This window comes from Xiphophorus hellerii, chromosome 22 (assembly GCF_003331165.1).
Source record: "Xiphophorus hellerii strain 12219 chromosome 22, Xiphophorus_hellerii-4.1, whole genome shotgun sequence".
Taxonomy (NCBI): Eukaryota; Metazoa; Chordata; class Actinopteri; order Cyprinodontiformes; family Poeciliidae; genus Xiphophorus; species Xiphophorus hellerii.
In genome coordinates this window covers 20,862,233-20,885,113 of record NC_045693.1, presented here as the reverse complement: position 1 = coordinate 20,885,113, position 22,881 = coordinate 20,862,233, and the positions used below count along the sequence as shown (strand labels likewise).

Here is a 22,881-nt window from a genome sequence, read left to right as displayed (position 1 = left end):
CAAACTCAGAGTGAACATCTTCGCAACAGACGATCTGTGTTCATCCTGGAGCAGCAGTATGACTGTTGTCTTCTGGATCTGTTGAGATGGGCTGAGGGCTGCGGCGCGGAGGACAGACTAAACAACCCCAAGACTGCGTCCGCTTGGTAGGAAGTTGAACGCTGGGAGGTAAACTATGTTTTTCGTCATATGGAAAGCCACTAACTTAACAGGTTCTGAGATTTTTTTTTCCTGTTAGTTTTCCTCTAACGTTTTACGAAGCTGGCTAACCCCAGTCATCTCTGTTAGCCGCGTTAAGCTGCAGTTCCCTCAGCAGATTCCCGATAGTTTTAGGTGGGACATTTACACTATTAGATGTATTTTGTGAGTCATTTAGCTTGTTTCTAGAGAGCTAACATAACCTGGACCAATTCTGGTTGTTCATTTTGTTGCTAACACAACTGTTCAATGGGTTATGGTAATCTAAAATGGTCAAATGTTAACCAAGACTAGCTCACTCTCATTCTAATGCTATTTCGTGCGTTTGGGTTGGTAAACTCACGGACAGATAGTCTTTTTGTTGGTTGCAATTGAAAACTCATTTTTACTTTGACATTCTGATTGTTTTTTTCAACGGGAAGGAGCTTTGTGATGGCAGTCAAACCTGCCGGCCTTATCTGCTCTGTTAAAAGTGGTTTATGGGCAGAAAGTTGAACTGAACCCACCTGTTCTACTCCTGCACTTTGACCTCCAGGGAGCAAGGCCTTCACAGTAAATTGCCTCTGCTACGCCCTCATTTGTTCTTTAGTGTTTTTTTTTTGTTGTTTGCTTTTTTCGAGAGGCGTTCTGATGCCAAATACACATTCACCATGGTCTGCTAGTGATAGCAAGCTGGAAAGGTAAAAATCAGATCTTTTTGAAATTCATAACCCACCATGCTAAGTGGTAGCACTGAAGAGGGTAACAACCCTCTTCAGTGTGGACATTTCTGTTAAGAGAAAAAGACTCAAGACTAGCTACTTTGAGTATCATTGAAGTGTTAAAACGTCACGTTGGAGAAGGTACAGATAACAAGAAGACTGGACAAACAGAGTACAAAATGTACACAGGTTCTCAGACCTTACATTGGCTGTAGAAAGCTTTACCAAAATAGGGTTGTTCATTAATCACAAAACTCTGATTGGTGGAGCTTTAGTTTCTAATCAGATCTCTCTTTCAGAAGTGATTGTCTGTTTTTTTTTTTTTTGTTTTTGGAAAGAATGGCCAGATTTTACTGTCAGATCTTCTGTGATCCGTATTAGCTCTCTTGTAATAAAATCACCAAGATCTGATCCCAGTGATGTTTCTGCATCATCTGCTTCTTCTACACAAAGATGACCACAGGACAGAACAGGTTTATAGTGAGGGAGGGGTGGGGGAATCAATCAGTTCAGATTGCGGTGCCATGCCGCTTCGCTGGTAAATCAGGAACTCTTCTAAGCGATCCGCAGAACATGATATTTACTCACTTTAAAAGTTGCAAATATGTACAAACAGAAACATAAACAGACAGATACCAGCTAAATCTCTGAACCTGATAATTGTCAATGTTTGCTTCAGCTGATAACACCCACTGCAGCAGCAGCAGCAGTAATGGTTTGGGCATTAGAGCCACATCTTGGATCAAACACATACGGTTGATACTGAAATGCAACTCGAATGATTTGGAAACTATATAGAAATGTGTTGTTCCCCCATAACATTGTGTTCCAGAATCAGCTGATTAGCTTGATTCATGTGCTTCTTGTGATGTCACTAACCCAAAAACACACAAGGAGCAAGATTTTTTCTGTGTACCTTAAGTACAGAAACAACAAAACATATTTTGCGAACTGCTGCAGTGGAGATAGATCATCCATTTCTAATAAAATGGATGATCTATCCATCATATAACTTTTGTGAACTGCTGCAGTTCACAAAAGTTCAATGATGGATAGATCATCCATTTCTGATAAAATGGATGATTTCTGACCTCTATTTTTACTCTCAGTGAACATCTACAGCAATACACGCCTGGATAGTGCCTTTAAAATAGCCAAGTAATTCTATGTAATATATAATATTGTGATGATTTTAGGAATACCTTTAAACACTGTTGCTAAAGTATCACCAAATAAGCCCTGACTACTAGTTTTTTTTTGTTGTTGTTGGTAACTCAAAAGCAAGTTTCAGTGTTAAGTTTGCCCATAATGAGAGACTAGAAATATCAAAAATGGGTTATGTTTTTTTTTTCTTCTTAACAAAAGACATGAAAATAAATATGAATTTCACCTGGAGTCTGAAATGTGGCTACAACCAAGCAGGTTGTCAAACATTTTCTTGGCTGGGTTCCTTTAGTAAAGAATTTGTTACATGACAATTGGGTGGAAACAAGATACTTACTAATCTGATCAAATCCATGTCTTAACTCCTGAAGCATTATCTCCAAGTTAGACTATGTGTGTGTGTGTATAGCAGATTTATTTTCTCAAATGCGTTTTATTTCATGCTCCTTTTGTTAAAGAAACCTTTTTTTATGTTTTAAAAATGTCTCTTGCAAAGAAGCCTTCTTTGTAGAAAGAAAGCAGAAAAATGCATTAGTGTATGCCTAATGCTATGGTAAAATGACTGAGATTTTTTCCACAGAAACTCTGTTTATTCATGGCTACAAAAATTCTTGACAGCAGTGACATCTTTCATCATGGGAAATATTTATATATACCAATTAATCAGCCAGAGATCAGAGTTGATCCATTTTCCCTGTCAGCCAAATTTGGACTAGCTTACTTTGTGAGACTTTTCAAATTTCACTCTAATACAATACTGAGATGTGTGAAAATAACTCAGATTTAAGATCAGGTCAGTGGCTGTAGTTCTGATCTAGAAAAGACTCATTAAATGATTGTGCACTAAATAGAAAGTGAAAGACTTAAATGGAAAGAAAGGGTCTTTTTTTTTTTCTTTCCATCAAACCGCTTTCATTTCTAAACCGATGCTTTCTTTCTGTCCCCACCACCGCAAACACTGACCCCGAAACGCGGCTGCTTCATCAGCACCAACTCTTTCCTGGGTCAGACGGAGGAAAGAACCACCATCGCCTACACATCTAGTGGGGCCCATGGAAACCAACAACCTGTTTTTTGTTAAGAGGACCGAGTCTCAAAATGGCATTGAAAAAATAAGGCTGGTCATATTTAGAGCTAGTAATGAATAAATAATGGGGTTTGTTAAACTGAACTCCATGTCTGCACTGTAAGTCTGTATAAAAAAAAAAAACAAGACATTGTAAGTTACATAATAATGTTTCACAAAGCAGACACTTTGGAAAATGAAACTTGTTCAAATGAAACAAAATATTTCCATCTTATTTTTTGTTGCTAAGCTAGAGTTGGCGTGGTAGGTTGCCATGGATTCTGACCAGCTTGTTTTGTCACCTTCAATCTGGGTGTTCAAATTATAAATTATTTTAAAGCAAAAAGTCTTCTTGAATTAACACCACTTGGTTGAAATGTGGCCACTAATTCATACAATGCTGCAATGGGGGGTTGCTGCCAGTCCCCTTCACAGTTTGGTACTTTATAGTTTTGATTCTTTGTACCAGATTTGTTTTTGGGTGTGAAGTGGAGCCAGCCTGTGTAATTGCTTGTTGGTGTCCTGAGGCTTTTCCTGCCCGTCTGCCTCAGAGATCCAATACCTCCCAGCAACACTTTCACTTTTGCCTTTTTGACTTCTTAGGAATCGTCTTCTCTAAACGTATTTGCCATGTTACTGAAGTTTGAAGCCTCCAGCATTTCAACTACCATGCTGGAGTTGAAATGCTCTGTTTAATGCTCTGTTTTGCAATATCGATGTCCAGATGAATCCTGAAAACCAAAAATTAGATTAATCTATGAAATCTATTTATCGTCCAGCCCTAATTTATACCCTTTTAATTGTGATGATTATCTTTTGGTCTTTGCGGTTGGAAGGCTTCTTTCCCATCACCCTAAACTTTAGCTTCCCCACAGATTCATCATCAGATTCAGGTCGGGGACTTTGACTGGACTCCTCCAAAATGTTAATATAACCTCCAGTCAAAAGAAGCCTGTTAGTAAAATCTCAATCACAACTATGGTCATACCTGCAACTTTCAACATGTTTTACACGAGTGGCAGCAACTCTGCACATCAAACTCCTGGCGCCGACTTCAGGGAGCACGCTTGTTGAGCTTCAGTCAAAATCTTACTTTAGTGCAAAGAGAATCCACCTTTATAGAAAGTAAGTTCAACTTAAACACCTGGTCAGCATTATCCATTCACTCATAGGGTGCTCTATTAACTCGTTTCGTAACCGCAGTCCGCCCCTAGCATCTGGATTCACAGGAGCACTTACTCAGCCCGGCCGCCTCGCTCGTGACAGTCGGTATTCGTTTTGTGCTGAGATAGCTGCTTCTTACTGCGGCCCCTTCTCTCTTGCCTGAGTGTCAAACGGGACGACTCTGGTGCACGCAGGGACTCGCCGAGATGCTCACAGCCCAGAGTCCATGCATAACAACTAAGCCTTTTGTCCCCTCTGTGCCCGTCTACCACCACCACCATCTCTCCCTGTCCACCCACACAGCGCACATAATGTTGCGGAGAAAGAGCCCCTTTATCTTCTGCCTTCCACCGACACACATCAGTCCCATATTTCAGGCCTGGTCTCCAAAAAGACAACAGCTTAAACAGGCTGATGCGACAATATGTCCACAGTGACTCGGCACCCACCCACACAGAGCTTTGACATTGAGATGTGAGCAGTCGCACACTTCGAGCATCATATTTTTTGTTGATAAACAACATACAAAGGTTTTTTTCGTTTTTTTTCCCCTAGGGATGTGACTTACCAAGTTAACTGCTTATTATTATTCTCTCTCTCTATGCTTAAGTGAGTGCTGAGCTGAAGCAGGGAGTAGATAGAAGGGGTTGGACAGAGGCTTGCCAAATCAGATGAGTGAGCATTTGGGAGGAGAGAGCTCGGAAAGTGAAAAAGGAGCCGACTGCAAAGGAAAAAGGGGGGAGAAAAAAAAGAGAGAGCAAGCGACGGCGCGGAGGAAGTATGACAGAGAGAGAGAGAGAGAGACAGTGTTACAGGAAAAAAAAAAGAGGCCAAAGGAGAGCAAAAAAAAAGACGACGAGAGAGTGGGTGAGGCTGATATAAAAGGATAAAAGGGCGGGCTGTGGTTAGTGTCACATGATCTGCTTGCTGGTTGGTGCCTGGTGAGCTCCAGGTGGCAGCGAGACCACAGTAGATGCAAAACGAAGGAAGGAGAAATACAACCACCCTCTCCCTCCTCACAAATCGCTCCTTCCACTCTTTTCTTTTTTTTCTTTTTCTCTCTTCCTCTCTCTCTCTCGCTCTCTCTCTCTCTGTGTGTCCCGAAGGAATTCTCCCCTATCCCGGTCGCCCCCTCTCCTCCTTCTCCGCTCCCGGCCCGACGAGGCCGGGGAATGTCCCGGCGGCGAGATGCCTTATGTGGACCGACAGAACCGCATTTGTGGTTTCCTGGACATCGAGGAGAACGAGAACAGCGGCAAGTTCCTGCGACGCTACTTCATCCTGGACACACAGCAGGGGAGCCTGGTGTGGTTCATGGATAACCCTCAGGTAAGCGCAGCTATTGGTGTTAGCTTAGCTCTTTACCTTTAATCTTGAAGAAATCAGTATGGTTTAAAAAGAAGAAGAAGAAAAAGAAGCAGTTCATGCAGCTGCAGTTTGTTGTAAGGTTTCTGGTGATGGAGCGTTGGTCATTTTAAGCAGCCGAATGCCATGTGCCATTTATCTGAGGCGACGATCAGCTTTCCTGCAGCTGAAAACAACTTAAAGCCAACCTCTCTCATTCATCATGAGCACAGAATTAAGTACGGTAAACGTTTCCATCGCCTGGCAGCCTCACGAGGACAGGAGAACTTGTAATTATGTAATTCTAGCTGACAGAATTGGGAAGCACATATTTTAAGCCCAGGAGTAACTGAGGGCAAACAGCGTGTCTGGGTTTTAGCTGTTGGCCCACACCGCTGTAATTCACTTACACTCCTGCTTTTTTTTTTTAATGTGAGGTTCATTTTACTTATTTATTTTGTGTGTGTGTGTGCGCGCTCATGCTGGTTTTGATCTGCTTTGTATCTGTCAGAGCCTTGTCATGCAACATTTCCCTAAATGATGCAGTGCACGAGAAATGCTAAATTATTAAGTTCTTCTCTTTTTATAGGTTGACAAAAGTTAAAATTTTAATGATGTTAAATCTGAATCTCCTAATTTCGGTAACGGAGCAAGGCAGTAAAAACGATGGTAATGGCGTGCAGCCAAAGTAAAGTTGTGTAGAACTGTACAGTCGTGCTTTGCAGAGATTTTTATGAGGTATTTATTTTCAGCTAAAACTTCAACCTCAACAATTAGAAATGTTCCAATCAGAAATTTAAGGCCAGGCATTGACCAAGTCGGAATTGCAGTCTAATACTTGATTAAATAAAGTTTCCATTCAACCAATAAGTTTTCAAGAAAACCTTCTTGATTTATAGGCAACCTTCAAAAATTTTAAAAACTATGTAAAAAGAGCGTCATTTTAGAAAACGAATCTATAATGATAATTTGTCTTTAAAATGAATTTTAATATATTAACTTTTCAATCTATAAATTTAAAGACATAGTTTATTATAAAATGTTTTTGAAAAATCAAAAACCTTGCTAAAGCATGTTCAAAAATATTTAATACTCCAGAACATTAATACAATTTAAGACTAAAGGCTAAAAATAGTGTTCTTGGAGCTCATTTGTGAAATGCTAGCATGAAGAGAAAAATATTTACGTCACTTATTTGTTTTAGAAAATATTGTTACAGAAAATGTGGTAATACATTTTAAATGGTTACATAACTCAATAAATACACATACTTTGGACAGAGGTCTTTTTTTCATATCGAAGGTAATTTGTTAAATCCTGCAAATTTAGAGTTAGACTTAGAAACATTATCCTTCTGCCCTTTTTGGTCACCTTTGTTGATTGTTTTTTTTTTGTGTTTATGAATCATTTATGTTTATGACTAAAATAATAATAGAAAAAGGTTTTATTTACATTTTATTAGAAAAAACCTCCTTGCCATCGCTCTAAGCTTGAGCTCCCTACACAGATTCTCCATCTCTTGCAATTTAGGACTCTAACTCAGTCACTCCCAAATGTTTGTATTATGTTATTTAAAACGTATATCTGCTACATACCTACTGTATGTCTGATTCAAGGTGTGAAATAATACTGCATTTCATTGGTACCACACTTGACTAAAGTGTCCTTCCTGTTCATGTAGCCTCTTCTGTTCTTCCTTTTTCTGACAGCGGTACATGTTTGGGTTTTTTAAAGGTCAACGTCAAAATGCTATTCTTGTGTTGTAGCAGCAGCAGTCTACTAAATTAAGAAACCACAACATGACAACATGTTACCAAAAAATTTGCACGGCTTTATCATTTTGCTTTTAAAGACATTTCTGACTCAACTCTTGACAGCTAAAGTCTTCAGTCAACTCACCTCTTGCTTTTGCCGTTTTCAACTGCGGTTTGCATTTAAGTTAGCCAGTTTGTTTTTAATTGACTTTTTGATCATTTGTCTCTTAACATATTCCAGTGCTTAAGTAAAGGCAGCTGAACTTCTCTCGTTTCTTGACGATGTTTCACCTCTCAACCAAGAGACTTATTGAGTGCTGAACAATGTTGGTGTAAGTAGAAGGCTCATGAGTTGAAGTTAGAAAAATGACAGGAGTAGAGCCACTGTTACGAGAGTCACGCTCAACTCAGTGTTTGGTTCATTGCTGCCCGATGATCCAAACATGTCTCTAATGATTTCATGTGAGTGGTTTTGGTCACACGTTCCAAGGTTTGAATTGCTGAAAAACCACCTGGGGAGACATGACGACATGCAGAGAAGGTGTTAGAAAGATGGAAGCTGATCTGAGGCCAAATTTTCTATTTACTGTTGTCTTTTTACATTTAGTATAGATGACTTCTTCCACTCCTCTTTCAAACAATCTGTCCTCCCTGTTAAAAATGTGCACCTTTTGTCTTCAAGCGAGCGTTCCTTGTCCTTAAGGTGTAAATTACCTGCTGATTCTAGATCCAATGTGATTATTTTTCTGCGTTCTGATCCATCCAGATGTGCAGTTTAGGTTCTCCAATGTAGAGGTTGTAGAAGTTGGTCCTGTCTCTTGCAGCTGCTTCTCATTTAGAAGGCATTTAGTGATCATTTCTACTACAAGTGCACCAAGCTCACCTGTGGTGGAAATGGGAAGCCTGACTTTGACTCTGATTTTGGACAATAACAATGTTTTTTTTATGTCTGAAAAGTCACTAAATATATCAACAAAGTTGCTAAGTTGGCAACAGATGGGTGACCAATGTTAACCACGCACATGCAGATGTGACCTGGTGGACGGGTCTGGCAGTCAGCCCTCTAACGGCAGATCGAAAGGGGACAGCGGCTGATTTTCAGACCTTTGCGGGAGTAGATACAATCGGCATTGGCCGATTGTTGTTTCTTTGCAGAACACCCATATTTGAAACATAAAATAACCTGCCCAAACTATAATACCGTTTTGCAAGACACGTACAAAAACTAGATCTTGATTTCTAAAGATTTGCCACTTAAAAATGCTTAAAGGTCTACAAAAAAAACAAAGATTGGGAGTTGTCGGTAACTCCTGATCCGATTGGTTTAGAGATTATGTGATCCTGCATAGACATTTGCAAACAGATTGTGACATCACTTAAATCAACATTAGTCTTGTGTTTTTGTACTTTTTATTTAGGCATGTTAATGCAAAGATTCCTCTTTTTGCTTTCCTTCTGTAGAACCTGCCCATCGGTACAGACTGTGTTGGTTCACTCAAGCTCACCTACATCTCTAAGGTAAAGGAAAATATAGCATCAGAAACTTTCTTTACACTAACACAGTTTCACTAAAATAGTTTAGTTAAATACGAAGGTGAAACTTTGTACTTAATCCATCTTTAGGTCAGTGATGCCACCAAGCAGAGGCCCAAAGCAGAGTTTTGCTTTGGTAAGTACGCAACCAAACATCGTCGTCTTCCTATTTAACTTCGGCTTGTTTGGTTGACTCGTCTTGTTTTCAACATCTTAATCAACAATTTTGATCTAAAGTTCTAAAGATTATACGTCTTGGAAACAAGCCTTGTTTTTGTTTACTATAACATTTTAAAATGTTCTTTATAATCCTACATATGCAGTACAAGACTGTTGTTCTGCTGATTTTTGTCTGAGGCTTTACTGGAGGTAATCAGAGCTCCATCAATGCTGGTTTTTTAAGATAGAGCCAGCATGGTGGACAATGGTGGCTCCAGACACAACTGGTATTGTCTGTCCTCAGGATGTGTAAAGGCAGAGCTTTGTTTGAAACACACACGTACGCAACCCCCCCCCCCCCCCCCCCCCCCCCCCCACCCCCCCACCCCCACCACACACACATGATTTAGTCAGTTCAGTGTGAACAAGCAATGATAAATGAGTGCTACATGACAGAGCACTGTAGCTTTTAAAAGTGTAAATGAATTGAATACCGGATCATGTTAGAATGTAATGTGTTGCTGTTTAATGCATGATTATATATATTCATACACGACAATATGACTCTATAGTAGAAAAAAATGTTTTAAAGAGTAAATTTTGCTCATATCACTTGCTAAATTTGCTTTTTTAAGGCTAAATTAATCTAAACATAAATGTTCTCAGCATAGATTTTGTTAGATTACTATTTAATCTTTAAAATGTTAATATTTCATCTCATGTGCCATTAAACTATATTTTATCACTTTATTCTCTAAAACAAGAACATTAACTTCCTTTAGATCACTTTTCTTCCCATGAGGTGTGCTACGATAAATCGGCCCCTATTTTCTTAATTTCGGGAAATGTGTGATCGGCTGATACTTAAATTTGAAGCCGATGTTATCCACCAATCTTATTTTCATCAGCAAAGGTCTAATAATTAGACTTTTGCAATAGACGACAGCAAAGCTCTGTTGCCCTGCTGTGAGAGAGGTTAGACTAAAAGACCCGCCCACCAGGTCATGTCTGCAAGTTCACAGTTTACAATAGTCGCACCACTGGTGCCAGCTCAGCAACTCTCCTGCTATATTGAAAAACATTATAGACAAATAAAATTTATATCGGCCAAAATCGGCAAAGATCTTTACTTGACTTCACACACCTTTGAGGACAACATGATCGTGTTGCGTAAATATTTCAGTTACCTCAGATCAGGTTCTTTAGGAAAAAACCTTCCCTTTCTGTTATTGTTGACTTGTCCCTCTCCTTCATTTCCATCCGACTCAATCACAGGAAGTATTAGTGTGACGAATGGCCGACCGTGTTGATGTTGCCGTGTGAGTGCACATTGTCCGGCTGCGTGCGCGCCACATGCCTTGTTGAGGTTTCTGCCGGATGCCAGCATCCTAATTGGGACTTGCTTTGGAGATTGGATGAAGTTATTTTTGAAAGGCCATTTGTGCAGCACATGTTGATAACCACGAGCCCTGCTTCCCCCGCTCCTCCAGGCACTCAGTGGTGTTCAGAAAAGTTAGCCGGTGCTCAAACAGTATGTTGTATTGTTAGAAAACCGAGATCAGAGATCTTCGAAGCCGATTGCCTCATGGATGGGTTTGAAGTATTTGTATGAGAGTTGAAGGTTAACAGGTTTTCCCACCAGTGTGCATAGTTTTACAACTGAGTCAGATCCGTCGCCTGACGGTTACACCTAGATTTGTCATCCGGGCCCTCTACTTTAAAGACCAAAACACTTACTCAACACTTGGTGTGCCTCAAAGACGAGGTCAACATATTTGAGAAAGGTTAACACTATAATTTTATTAACCAGAAAGCGGACAGATTTATTTAGAGAGAAGTGTCATTCCGCTCTGAGTTGGAGCTCAAAATGAATGATCTCAATTGTGTCACAGAGTTTGCTTTGTGCCTTTTACTGCTGTTAGTTGACAGGTAAATCAGCGCCGCTGCAGTGTAATTTATCACAGTGACGTGGAAAGGAAGCAGAAGATACGAGGAAGCTTTGAATAGCGCAACTTAACGATCCATGGGAAAGAGAAAGGAATTCATGCAGTCAGCTTCTGACTCACAACTTTCAAAAATGCAAAACATGTAAAAGTTTGTCTTTCTTTTTCATTTGAGTCTGACTCTGAACATATGATGCTACTTAGTTGTTGGGTCTTGAATCTTTTTTTTTTTTTTTTACAAGGAAATCTTGTTGACTGTGTGGGAAACTCCCTCAGTTCAGTTTGATTTCATCACCACAGTCACCGGGGGCAGTGGCTCCGTTCTGACACTCATTATTGTGCAAGAATGGCAAAGTTTTGGATTAACACTTCATCTTTGCCTTTTTAGTTTATATTTCCATTAGATGTTTCACAAAGTGTCTCAGACGGTGATGTTGTAGGAGTAGTAATGTACTCTGTGATGGAGGCGTTGGAACCAAAGTTAATTTCACCCTTCCTATTGTTCCCACTCCTGTTTTATGATCTGTTAGTCATCAATGCTGGGATGAGGAAGTTCTTCCTTCAGGCCAATGATCAGCAGGACCTTGTAGACTGGGTCATCGCTCTCAATAAAGCCACCAAGATCACCGTGAGTTACACAAGCACACAAAACATGCAGCTTTTCCTTTTCTTCTTAATTATCTTTTTGACAATATAAATCTGTCTTTTCTGGCTGATATTTTATCTTTTTTTTTCCTTCTCTGAACTGATTAAGAAACTGTCAAGGAATTAGAAGTGAGTCAAAACATGACTAACAGGATGCTGTATTGTTTTCCTGAGGTCTGGGATAAAGGACTGCTTCCATTGTTCTGCATAAAATGCTATCCTGACAAAGAGGAAATGGATATAAAATATGTTACACTACAGGCAGATTTTGCATATGCAAATTGATGTTTTCTCTACCTAAAGTATTGAGAAATGTAGTAGAGTTTAACCTGCAGCTAATCGCTACAAATCGACTGTATCTGCAACTTTTCTGTTTTTTTCTTAAGGTGCCAAAGTCGTCAGAAAGCCACCAGAATTCAGAAAACCAGAAAGTTTTGCCAGACGTCGTCGGGCCCAAGAAGCAAGTTTCCTACAGGACGGACATAATCGGTGGAGTTCCCATCATAACCCAAACCCAGGTGAACATCAGCTCCACCAAACAACCTGTCACACACGCTCAAAAGGGAAACTATTCAGAGTTTCAGGGTAAACATGAGAATAACAATTATAACACAGTGAACCCTCGCTATAACGCGGTTCACCTTTCACGGCCTCGCTGCTTCGCGGATTTGTTTGTGCAGTTTTTTTTCACAGTGCATTGTGTTCTGCGTCCTGATTGGCTAAACAGTCTCCGCGCTTCTTCTCTACCTGTGTGCCAATAACGTTACGGTTTTTAAATATACGTTATACAGCAAAATTTTGGTAAATGTTTTTGCCCAGAAGAAAAAAAGAGTGACAACAACTACCGATAACTATGTTCTTCTTTCGAAAAAATCACACCTGCACCACAGGCTTCAGAAGAAAAAGACACTAGAGAGCGAAGTCAGGCCGCAGCGTCACAGTCAGAGGAACAGTGAAATACGCGAGTCACAATTTGTCCCACTGTACTTCGTATTGATGATTAAAATGATTATTTTACTGTAGTTATTTGTAAGAAAGCGTTATATTTGTTTAAAAAATGCTTGGGCCTGAGAACAGGTTTTGTTCTTTGGTTTCAATGTAGAGTATTTAATTATGTTGTATAATAATTGTAAAAAATAAAGGTAACTACTTCACGGATTTTGCCTATCATGGGTTCTTTTCGGAACACAAGCCCCGCAAAAAACGAGGGTTCACGGTATTTGTTTTTAGATATTTAAGTTTGGCCAAAACACACATCAAATGTTTCCCGAATCTTCTGCATTGATAATGAAAGTGTTGCAATCAAAAGACTGGTGGCCATGAAAGCATCTCTTAAAAGACCGATCCTAATTTGGCTGATTCTGAAATTCATGTTATGTTTTTTTTGGAGGGGCTCTGTGCTTCCAAAACACTTCTTTCCTTTTCTTTTCTTTTCTTCTCCTTTCTTTTCTTTTCTTTTCTCTGCCAAGCGCTCTTACTCAGTAAACATGAAGTTTTCTGACTCAAACTGGCTTACCCAACTGGTAAGCTGTTTTTTTTTCCCAAACTCCAGTGAGAAGCCTGGAAAACGTTTGATTACAATCAGTTCAGATAATAATCTAAACATTCTTTTTTCATTTACCAGAACATTTTCAAAAAGAAAATGAATTTGTTAAACCTCTTTTTAAAGTAACTGCTTAGATAAATAATAATTGTACGTTTTGTTCAAAGGTGCTTTGCAGGAATACAACAATATAAAATCGCATCAAAAAATAACTGGTGTATATTGCTGAAAAATAAAATAATTAGTTTTGTTTCACCAGTTTGTGCAAGGGACTCTTGTTTAAGGTGTAAATAAATGCATGACCTTGTCTAACCTTTAATTAATAGAAAAAATGTTTTGGTAAATGGTAAATAAATAATTTCAAATAAAGAACACATTGTTTGCAGAGAACAGTTTGGACTTTCATACCCTTGAATAATAACTATGTGTTTTCTATGCTCATTTAAAACGTAAAACAAAAATGCAGTTATTTAGTGTGCGTTCAATATTTTATATCGCATTAAGTATGCACATATTTTGGTGAAGGACTTTATCAGTTTCCAAATTTAACCTAATAACGATTGTGTTTGTGTTGCAAAGTTTAAACTTAACATGTCAATAAAATGTTTTTTTTCTCCCAGCATGAAGGCGGTGACGGTGCGAACAGATCGGAGCGCGAGGCGCTGCAGCGCTCCCACGGTCAGCTGCCGTACTTCCTGGGCAGGCCAGCTCAAGAACAGAGTGTCATCAAGTCAGGCTACTGTGTGAAGCAAGGAGCCGTGGTGAGGCCTTTAGACGGCTTTTTATTTGATTCCATGTTGGCTTTCAGAAAAATCCTTTAGGTCCTTATTTTACATATTTTGGAAATGTCTCGTTTCCAAGTTTCGAGTAAAAATGAAACACTAATATATTAGAGGGAGAGGCTGGCATCAAAAGTTGATTGGGCATTGTTAAAAAGTGTCATTTATGTGTTATTAATCCTACAAATTATTCTCAAGTGAGAAATTAGTTTGTGATAAACACCTTGAATGTGAAAGACTGTAAAGTCTCTAAAACTGCTGTGGTTTAGCGGGCCTGTCTCTTATGTTGAGGCAAGCCCAAAGCAATGAGCTGCTGACCAGAATCCAACAGTTTTCAACCTGATTTATAGGAAGCTTTGTTAGAAGAAACAATTTTCTAAAACATGTTGCCACTTCGACTGTTCATTCCTACATTTAAGCCGAAAGACAGAATGAGTATTCAAGCAAATAAGAAGAAGGTTTAACAAAGTACAGAAAAGTCACGATTTGATTTGGACGTGTGGCTTTTTAGAGATATTTAAGTTAAGGATCTACTTTCTGAAGGAATCACTCATGTAAGATGCAAACTTTATAATAAGTATATTGCTTTGTATTTCGTTTATACAGAAAATTTTGTTCCAACTGAAGCTGCAAATTGACACGTTTCTCTTTTAATTTTCCTGGAAGTAATGCTAACAAACTCGACCTGTTTTCTTCCCAGATGAGGAACTGGAAGCGTCGCTACTTCCTCCTTGAGGAAAACGCTATGAGCTACTTCAAGTCAGATTTGGTAATTAACTTCCAAGTTAAAATGAAGATCTTTTTTTTTTTTTTTTTTTTTTTTTCAGCAAAAATGTTTAGTGTGAAGTTGCTTCACCTCCCAGTGATGGGCGGAGTAACATCACTCTCAGTCCCAAGTTTCAGCTTGTTTTATTCGCAGTCTGAGGAATTCACTGCCTTCACATGTCCTGTCACGTCTTGCTAGCTCCAGCCAGTTTTACTCACACAAACTCACCCCCTCCCCACACACACACACACACAAGCTGTCCTCAAGACAACCTGCACATCCTGTACCCTGTCCTTGTCAGCGTCAGCCCCTATTTGACACGTTTATCTGTGTATTTGGCTATCAACATCCTCAAGGACACTCTAACAATCAAGAAAATTACAAGCTTTGAGGAAAGTTTGCCATTTTTCTTGTCAGACAGAAACCATCTTGGATTGATTTTAGTAATTATGCTATTAAAATACCTCCAAATAATAATATTCGTCCTCTGTTGTGGGTGTTTTTTGTTGTCTTTAGGAGAAAGAGCCTCTGAGGATGATCCCACTAAAGGAGGTTCACAAGGTCCAGGAGTGCAAACAGAGGTATTCAACATGCCCCGACATTTTCCCGCTGTGTACAATAAACGTCTTTGTGTTTGATAAAGACAGATTCGTATCGGCTCCAGATGTCGAATTTGATTTCACTTGTTTCTGGCTTTCTTCTAGTGACATCATGATGAGAGATAATCTCTTTGAAGTCGTCACCACATCGAGGACGTTTTATATCCAGGTGTGTTTTCTGTGATTATAAAATTAGCTTAGCAGCCGTCTCAGATCCGTCTGTTAGAATCTTGAATTTTGCCACTTTTACCAACTACGGATTCTACATCCAATCCATAGGATTTCTCCGTCTAACACTTTAATTAATTCATTCATTAATTTTGTCTCCACTAGGCGGACAGCCCAGTGGAGATGCACAGTTGGATAAAGGCCATCTCAGGGGCCATAGTAGCTCAGCGGGGACCTGGGAGGTCGGCTGCCACAGTAAGTACCGTTCACTGTGACACATGGACACAAGCAGAAGTCGAGAATTACGCTGACATCTAGTGGTAGGAAGAATCGGCTCATAAGGAACACTAATGTGTGTTGTTTTTAGTGGACGTTCTTGAGCATGAACTGTTAATTTCACTGAAGCCAAAACACAACTAACCTGTTTTTTCTTGATAAACTTCATTTATGCCATATGAGGCAGCAGTTTTAGAATATAAAAGCAGGTGAGCTCAAAGTAGGTTCTGGTGTGGAAACATGCACCCTGCCTTCAAATTGTGCCTTGAAGAACTAGTTATAACCTTTAACCTGTTTCATATTGTGTCATGTTGCAACCACAATTTGTATTGTATTTTTCTGTTGGGAGTTTATGGGATCACAAAGAATCACTGTGAAGCGAAAGGAAAAGCACGCATGATCTGATTTTGATTTAGCAAATAAAAATATGAAAAGTATCAGCAGGTTAGTAACTGAAGAGCTCCAGCTCAAAAGATTTGGAGAAAGGTACAAATGCATATGACTTCCACAGTTTTCAGGTGACAACAACAACAAAAAAAAAAAAAACAAGCATTTCCTTCTCCTCCATGTTCTACTTCATGTTATTCTGTTCCATTAAACACCTATAAACTACAACAGAATTTGTGGTTGTAAACAGGACAAATTTCCAGGAGTATGAACAGTTTCGCAACGCACTTAGTTTAAACAAAAAAAGGGGAAAAAAAGCCAAAAAAACGATTGTGTTTAATGATGTAATTTTGCGGTGTGCTCCTAGAGACTTGTAAATCCATTTTTCTTTATCACCCCCTCATCACCAATCACAAACCATATCCATATTATTTTACTGAAGTGTCCTCTTAAAATGTGACATCTATTAAACAGTCAGCAGATGATGCATGTCACTAAAGATATGTATTTTGGATCCTCAGCTGAATACAACCACATAGAACTATTTGTTCTTAAAATGACATTCTTTTACTATAGTCCCAAAAAAGCAGCTAAAGCTGAAAGGTGCCAGAGAAGTAATCAACACCTCTGTGTACCTCCATTGGTACTTCCTGGTTACACTGGATTCATTCTGTGCTCCACATCTCTGTTTTTTCTTTAGCTGTTGTTCTTTTTTTCTTACTGTCCTCTTCTTTCTTTGTCACACTCTCTCTCTTTCTCTCCTTCCTGTCGCATCGGGACCCCCAGCCCGTCTGCTCTAATCCTGCTGTGCACTGTGTTGTTGCAGATGCGGCAGGCCAGACGGCTGTCGAACCCCTGTATACAGAGGTATACATCTCGAATCGGGGAGTGCAGCGGCACGTATGTCAGCTCGTCTAAATCCCCCTTGCAAACTATAAGTTCACCTTTCCAGTACCTTTTTTTTTATTATTATTATTTCCTTCCCCCTCTCACTGGCTGGCGCTTTGGTTGTTAGATATTTGCTCTTTTCACACATTGAACATGAGACATGTTCAACTGCAGGTTAAGCTTTTTCTTCTATAAAATCTGCAGTGGGTGATTTTTGGTTTATGCATTGCCTAAGATGTGAAAGGGAACAGGGAGAAGAATCTGGCAAGAGCACAAAGGAGCCAAAAGGCTTATGTTATAAAAATATGTATTTTTTTCTGAAAGCATGCATCGTCCCTCATGATATTCAGGGTTGACAGTTAAAAGTTGTTCTACTATTAGTGCCGATGTTGAGTTTTAAAACTTAAGTCCACCATTTCCTTGAATTTTTGTTTTGACAATAATTTAAAATCGGCCAACTTGTTTGTGGAATGAATTCACAGGAGTAACGGATGAATAAAAAAAAAAAAAAAGAACATGAAATTGCAGATCTCATCTTTGGAAAGTTTTCAGCTATGTCTGCATAAATTGATATTTTATTAATGAAGAGTCCACAGTTAATGTTGTGCACATCTCTGTTTGCGCATAGTACAACTTTAAAGCATATTTTGAGAATGTTTTTTTAGGATGGCATTGAATGTGTGAAAATGGCTACCATAAGAGCAGCTAAGGTCTAAATGCATATCTAGTGCTCTTTTTTTCTTTTTTTATTTGTATGCTGCTGTGAAAGGATATTTGCTCCCTCTAGAAATATCTTTTTTTTTTTTTGTCACATTTAGATTCATCAGTTCACAAAGCAAATTTTAATGTCAGACAAAAATAACCGAATAAATAAATAAATAAAATGTTCTTTTAAGGGAAAAAGCTGTCCAAACCAACTTAGGCCTGTGTAAAAAAAAAAAAAATGTAATTGCGCCTCTTCAGAATGAACCTCATAAACTAACTGTGATTAGTCACACTTTCTGACTCAATTTCACAACCAAACATGATTATTACCAGACCTTTAGAAAATGACTTTCTAGCTTCATGAAGCGGAAGATCTCAAAAAGCAACGTATTTTGGCCTGACATAATGAAAAATTCAAGAGCAGACGAGAAACACGGGCAGTGACGGACATTTTTAAGGCTGAATCACAGCGGAAGGGGAAAACATAAACCAGTGGTGAACTTTCCCAGGAGTGGTGAGGACATTGGTCAAAGCAGGTCCACCTCTAAATGGCTACTAGAAGAAAAAGACAAAACAAAAGAGTGGTTAGCATTTAAATGCCATAACCTTAAAGAGGCATTTCATTTAATGTGGGTGAATTGAAGCAATTCTGCAAACAAGAGTGGCCCAAAATTTTCCCCACAGCGTTGCAAATACTTGTTGCCACCCATAATTAGGTTTGGGAGGAAAATACTTTTTCCATGTCAGGCCAGGCTGGTTTGGATCGCGTTTGAAATCATTTGAAAATTTCTCTTCATATCCATTTGTTCTATTTGTCCTTCTCTGGAATTAGAATTTGTTTATGTGAAAATGTAAGTGTGACAAAAAAGAACAAACCAGAGGGAATCCATATGGAGTCAAATACTTTTTCACACCTGTGTAAGTACCAACCACATCCTAAATATGGCTGCCATAACTCAGCAAGCCCTTTCACTATGTCCCCCTTCTCTTGATGCTCTTTCATTTACCTCCTTTCTCTGTTTTTTGTTTTCTCTTTTGCCTGTCTTTCTTACAATAAGTTGTGGATCCTCTGTGGTCAGATTAATCAGCGAATAGAAATGTATCATTATTTAAAAGATTGTCCAATATAAATATGTCATATGGTGTACTTGCAACTTGTGAGTGACATGCAGTCGTTGTGTAAGAAAAACAAGAGATCCAATGGCTGATTTTAAAAAAGACCAAAGGGAAAAAAAAATGTCTCTCTCTCTGTTAAATCCAGGCCTATAGGATAATTTTATTAGCACTGTTCAATATTATTGAGGACTCTGAAGCTGTGCAGTTTATCCATCTGATAGCTGAAATCTTCACTTAAATGTACCTTTTTTTTTTTGGCTCTTCTTTTTTTTTTGTCTTCACCTTTTTATACTGACGTGTAAATGTCTGCATGTATAGATGTACATATATTTATGTGAACCTTGCGCAAGCTTAGAGCACAGTGACTGTCCCAGCAGCTCGGCTGTAAATACTGTTTCTGTCTTTGTCACTGTTGCTGTCATTCACACCTTCTCTTCCCCTCCGTGCCTTGTTCTCTCTGCAGTCTGCTGCAGCTGTGTACCTGTCTTAGATGTGTGACATCCTGCTTGTCTCTCCTCTTCCCTCCTGTCCGCTGCCTGTATGTTCTTTCTTTCCTCTTTCTTTCGAGACTCGTGTTCACTTGTTGATTCTGTGTACCTGTGTGTGTGTGTGTGTGCGCTGTAGAGTTTTAACCCGTGTATGCTAACTTTAATCATTGAATCCGCGCGTGCAGAACCGCACACTCGGGGTTGTTTGCGAATGTCGATTTGCGTCACGATATTTTAGATTTGTAAAATTCTACAAATGTTCTTACAAATAAGTGTCGGCTGTTCTAAAAGTGAGAATCTTCCTGAGATCCTCCTGAATATTGAGCTCAAGTTGCTTTCGGACATTTTGATTCAATATAACGATTCTTCTGATAAATAGTGCTGGGCAAATTTGCTGGAGCACCTGTTCAAGATGTGTAAAAACATTTAAAATAAACTCGCATTTTACTGCAACCACCTACTCTCACTGTGAAAAGTTCACAAAAGTCCAGCCTTATTCCATAGATGAAAGATCTTAGGTTAAGAAGTAATTGTTTTAGCAAAATCACCGGTGACCCAGTTGTTGGTTTGGACAATACAACTTTTCTAACATTTTGCAGAAAGTTTCTGTGACCTTACCTCTGGACAGTCCCATGTTCTTCACTCGTTCTCCTCTATAGCTCATCTAAGAGTTTTCCAAAGGAGTGAAAACTGTGGATAAAACGGGAAAAGTCATGCCACCTGTTTGGCAGTATTTCAGATATTTAAAATAAAAAAACTAATCAATAATTATCTATCGATTGACAAAAAACACTATTGTGATGTTTTTCAGTCATATCGCCCAGCCCTTCTTTAGTCTCATTTGACCATAATTGATGTCCAGTAAGCTCTATTTTTGTGATGGATGTAACTGAAGAAGTATTTTTCTGCCATCACTCTCTGTTTGCTGCAGTTGGGGAATCTAAGATGGCATTCTTCACTTCTTTGAGCTTTGAAGATGCTTTCCCCCCCCCCACCATCCTGCTTACTCTGTGAGACGGTGGCATAAAGAAATGTTGCATCGAATTTAAGCGCCATGGAAACCGAAAATCTTGGTTTGCTTACTAGAACAACTTTTATTTTAAATCGATTGTTTGGATTTCCAATAATTGGACAAATGGATATTGTAGTAAAAGCAAGGGTTTATTCATGTGGGATTTTTAAATGTAATTCCATCGTGAGGATTTTCCCTCAACTTGTGATTAATCTACTGCAATAAAAGACGAATTTAAATCTTTTTACACACCTCTCTCAGGAATTACAACAACTTTTTCAGATCAGTAAAGCTTGCAGAGGCACAAATTGTCCCACCGTGCTGTTGTGCGAGACGAAGTTCTCTTTGAGCTTCTGGAAACTCCAGGAGTTCCCAGAAGCTCACGCTGCAGCTCTAATGCTGCCATGTTTGTCTTGCTAACCCTCCACCAGCTGCTCAGTGGCGACTACTTCTCTGCTTTTCACCGCCTCTGCTGTGTTTTTCTTTCTTCTCCTGCTCCTGTTTATCTTTCAGAGACTGAAAAGTGACTATGAAAAGCTGTGAAATACTAAGCGACAACCAACCACTGCTTCTTCCAAAGGCTCTTTGTTTTCAATTTCCTTTTGCAACCCAAACCCGCTGACACTCCTCTCTCCCTGCTACCAATACTACCACCACTATCTCCAGTCTTAACTCCACACTCTTCAGCTTCTACAACCTTCCGGCTGCTTCAGACTCCACCTGCCGGTGCTTCATCTAGTCTCTTTAAAATTACTCTACCTTTAGCAGAGATGCTCTTTAGTCACTAACGGCAGCCGCCCTCTCTCCTCCCCCCGCCTCCCTCTTCTTGCCACAGGAACACGGCAACCGTCCCACGTTCTACCGCAGCCCAGCGGCTGCCGCCGTCCCTCGCGCGCCCGTACCTGCCGTGCCACCATGCAACCCAGAGCGGGGCGATGCTCTCGCTTCCGGCGCACGCCCGCAGCCTGGCGTGGGACAGCGAGCACTTCATGAGCCTGCTGCCACGCCCCGTTCACAGCCACCCGCCAGCACGCCTGTCCCTGCAGGAGACGCGCCTCGCAAAGTGACCTCCCAGCCGCCCGCCAGCATCACCGTGGCGAGCTCCGAGGAGTCGCCGTGGAGACGTCGGAGCAGCTTCGAGCCCCAGGCGCCTCAGACACATCTGGACATTGACGACACGGATCTGCCAGTGAGTGAGGTCTGACCGACTCTGAGCTGGACTTGAAAGCCTTCTCCCCTCCGCCCGTCGGATAAACAGGACATACCGTGAACCCAGGCTTTGGTTTGCTAAACCAAGCTGCAACACAAACTCATCGTCGGAGCGCTTCCATCGACACCGCCGACCCGCACTCGTCTGCCAAAGACGACCCAGCGCTCACCCAAACTCCTGGACTCTTGATGGGGTCTGAGCCAAGCTACACGTTTGACTTGTTCTGAATGAAATTCAGCGTCAGAGCTTTATTTTAACACACGTAGGCACAGAGATTTTTTTTTTTTTTTTTTAATAAACTACTTTGTGCCAACTAAATAAGGGAGCTTTGAACAATACAAGCTTTTCCCCTCAGTGTCTGAAAAGGGTTTTTAAACTTTAGAGTTGCTTTTTGTTGTTGTTTTTAAATCCACTAATGCTAGACTCCCCGGTTCATTCACACACTAAACAAAGTGACACTGGATAAAACGGTAAGAAGTTAATGTTTGTAGCCAAATGTATTCTTGCTTGAAAATCTTCCACTGACCTTTGTTTTCAAGTGTCTCTTAAGTTTAGTCTGCATTTATAGCTACGTACATCTTAATGTGTAAAGCTGCCACTTGTTCTTTCTCCCACCTCTAGTGGGTTCTCTATTTGGTTTATAGAGAACCAAATCAGAGGCTGAATCAGCTTCTTCTTCAGACTACATTTTCGTACGCCTTGCTTTGTGTGCTTTGCTGCATTTTTAAGTGAAAAAGTGTTGAACTCGTGTGCATTTTGACTAAACGGTGAGTCACCCCACACCTCAACCTCACAGAAAACATAAAAACACTGAAATTAGTCACTCGCTTCATTTGCATGCAAATATCTCAACGACTCTTCAGGTGATCTTTGTTTGTGTTTGTTGTTTATTTACAGACCCGTTTGTTGTTGTGACTTGGCAGATTTGTTTTAAATGCTTTTAGATTTGAGTTTTCTTTTCTTGTACAGATGTACCTTCAGTATAATTCTAAGCAGCTACCTGACGGTGTTATTGAAAAAAAAAAAAATCCTCACAAACAAACAACTCACTGTAATCCTACTAGACAATGCACACTCATCTTTATTTTTCTTTTAAGTGCCTGTCTTACTTCAGTTTACTAGACTCAAGCTATTTCACTCCCATTTCAGTCTGGTGTTTGAATTGTTTCTATTTATTAAGTGGATGACTTGAAAGAAATAAACACTGAAAATGTGCTGCCTGGTGAGAGTTGTGCTTGTCTCGCTTATGAAAATGCAACCAATCTGTAGAGGC

At 39.7% G+C, this 22,881-nt stretch overlaps 1 protein-coding gene across 11 annotated transcripts; it reads left to right on the top strand.

Annotated features, from left to right (window-relative positions):
• Positions 1 to 36: 36 nt before the first annotated feature.
• Positions 37 to 22,828, top strand: LOC116712695 (pleckstrin homology domain-containing family A member 1-like). Of its 11 annotated transcripts, none has more exons than XR_004337626.1 (15): positions 38 to 168; positions 5,400 to 5,622; positions 8,853 to 8,909; positions 9,015 to 9,060; positions 11,557 to 11,654; positions 12,058 to 12,189; positions 13,835 to 13,975; positions 14,694 to 14,762; positions 15,276 to 15,340; positions 15,464 to 15,527; positions 15,692 to 15,781; positions 17,016 to 17,056; positions 19,362 to 19,436; positions 20,912 to 21,124; positions 21,234 to 21,396. XR_004337626.1 is itself a non-coding variant. In XM_032552515.1 (14 exons), exons 2-14 carry the CDS (start codon positions 5,482 to 5,484, stop codon positions 21,463 to 21,465), a joined length of 1,251 nt encoding a protein of 416 aa, XP_032408406.1. In that variant the 5' UTR covers positions 37 to 168; positions 5,400 to 5,481; the 3' UTR covers positions 21,466 to 22,828. The 11 variants fall into 11 exon arrangements, 6 of the variants coding, with proteins under 6 accessions (XP_032408406.1, XP_032408404.1, XP_032408408.1 ...); XR_004337625.1 differs by having other exon boundaries at positions 17,016 to 17,089; XM_032552515.1 differs by lacking the exon at positions 20,912 to 21,124 and having other exon boundaries at positions 37 to 168; positions 21,234 to 22,828.
• The last annotated feature ends 53 nt before the right edge of the window (positions 22,829 to 22,881 follow it).

What these genes read in the sequence shown, in the direction of transcription:
- LOC116712695 (XM_032552513.1), top strand. Translation starts at nt 5,482, where the DNA reads ATGCCTTATGTGGACCGACAGAACCGCATTTGTGGTTTCCTGGACATC. An exon ending in GTCCAGGAGTGCAAACAGAG is followed by an intron (nt 15,341 to 15,463) that starts GTATTCAACATG and finishes GCTTTCTTCTAG; the next exon opens with TGACATCATGATGAGAGATA. An exon ending in TTCCCTCCTGTCCGCTGCCT is followed by an intron (nt 19,437 to 21,233) that starts GTATGTTCTTTC and finishes TTCTTGCCACAG; the next exon opens with GAACACGGCAACCGTCCCAC.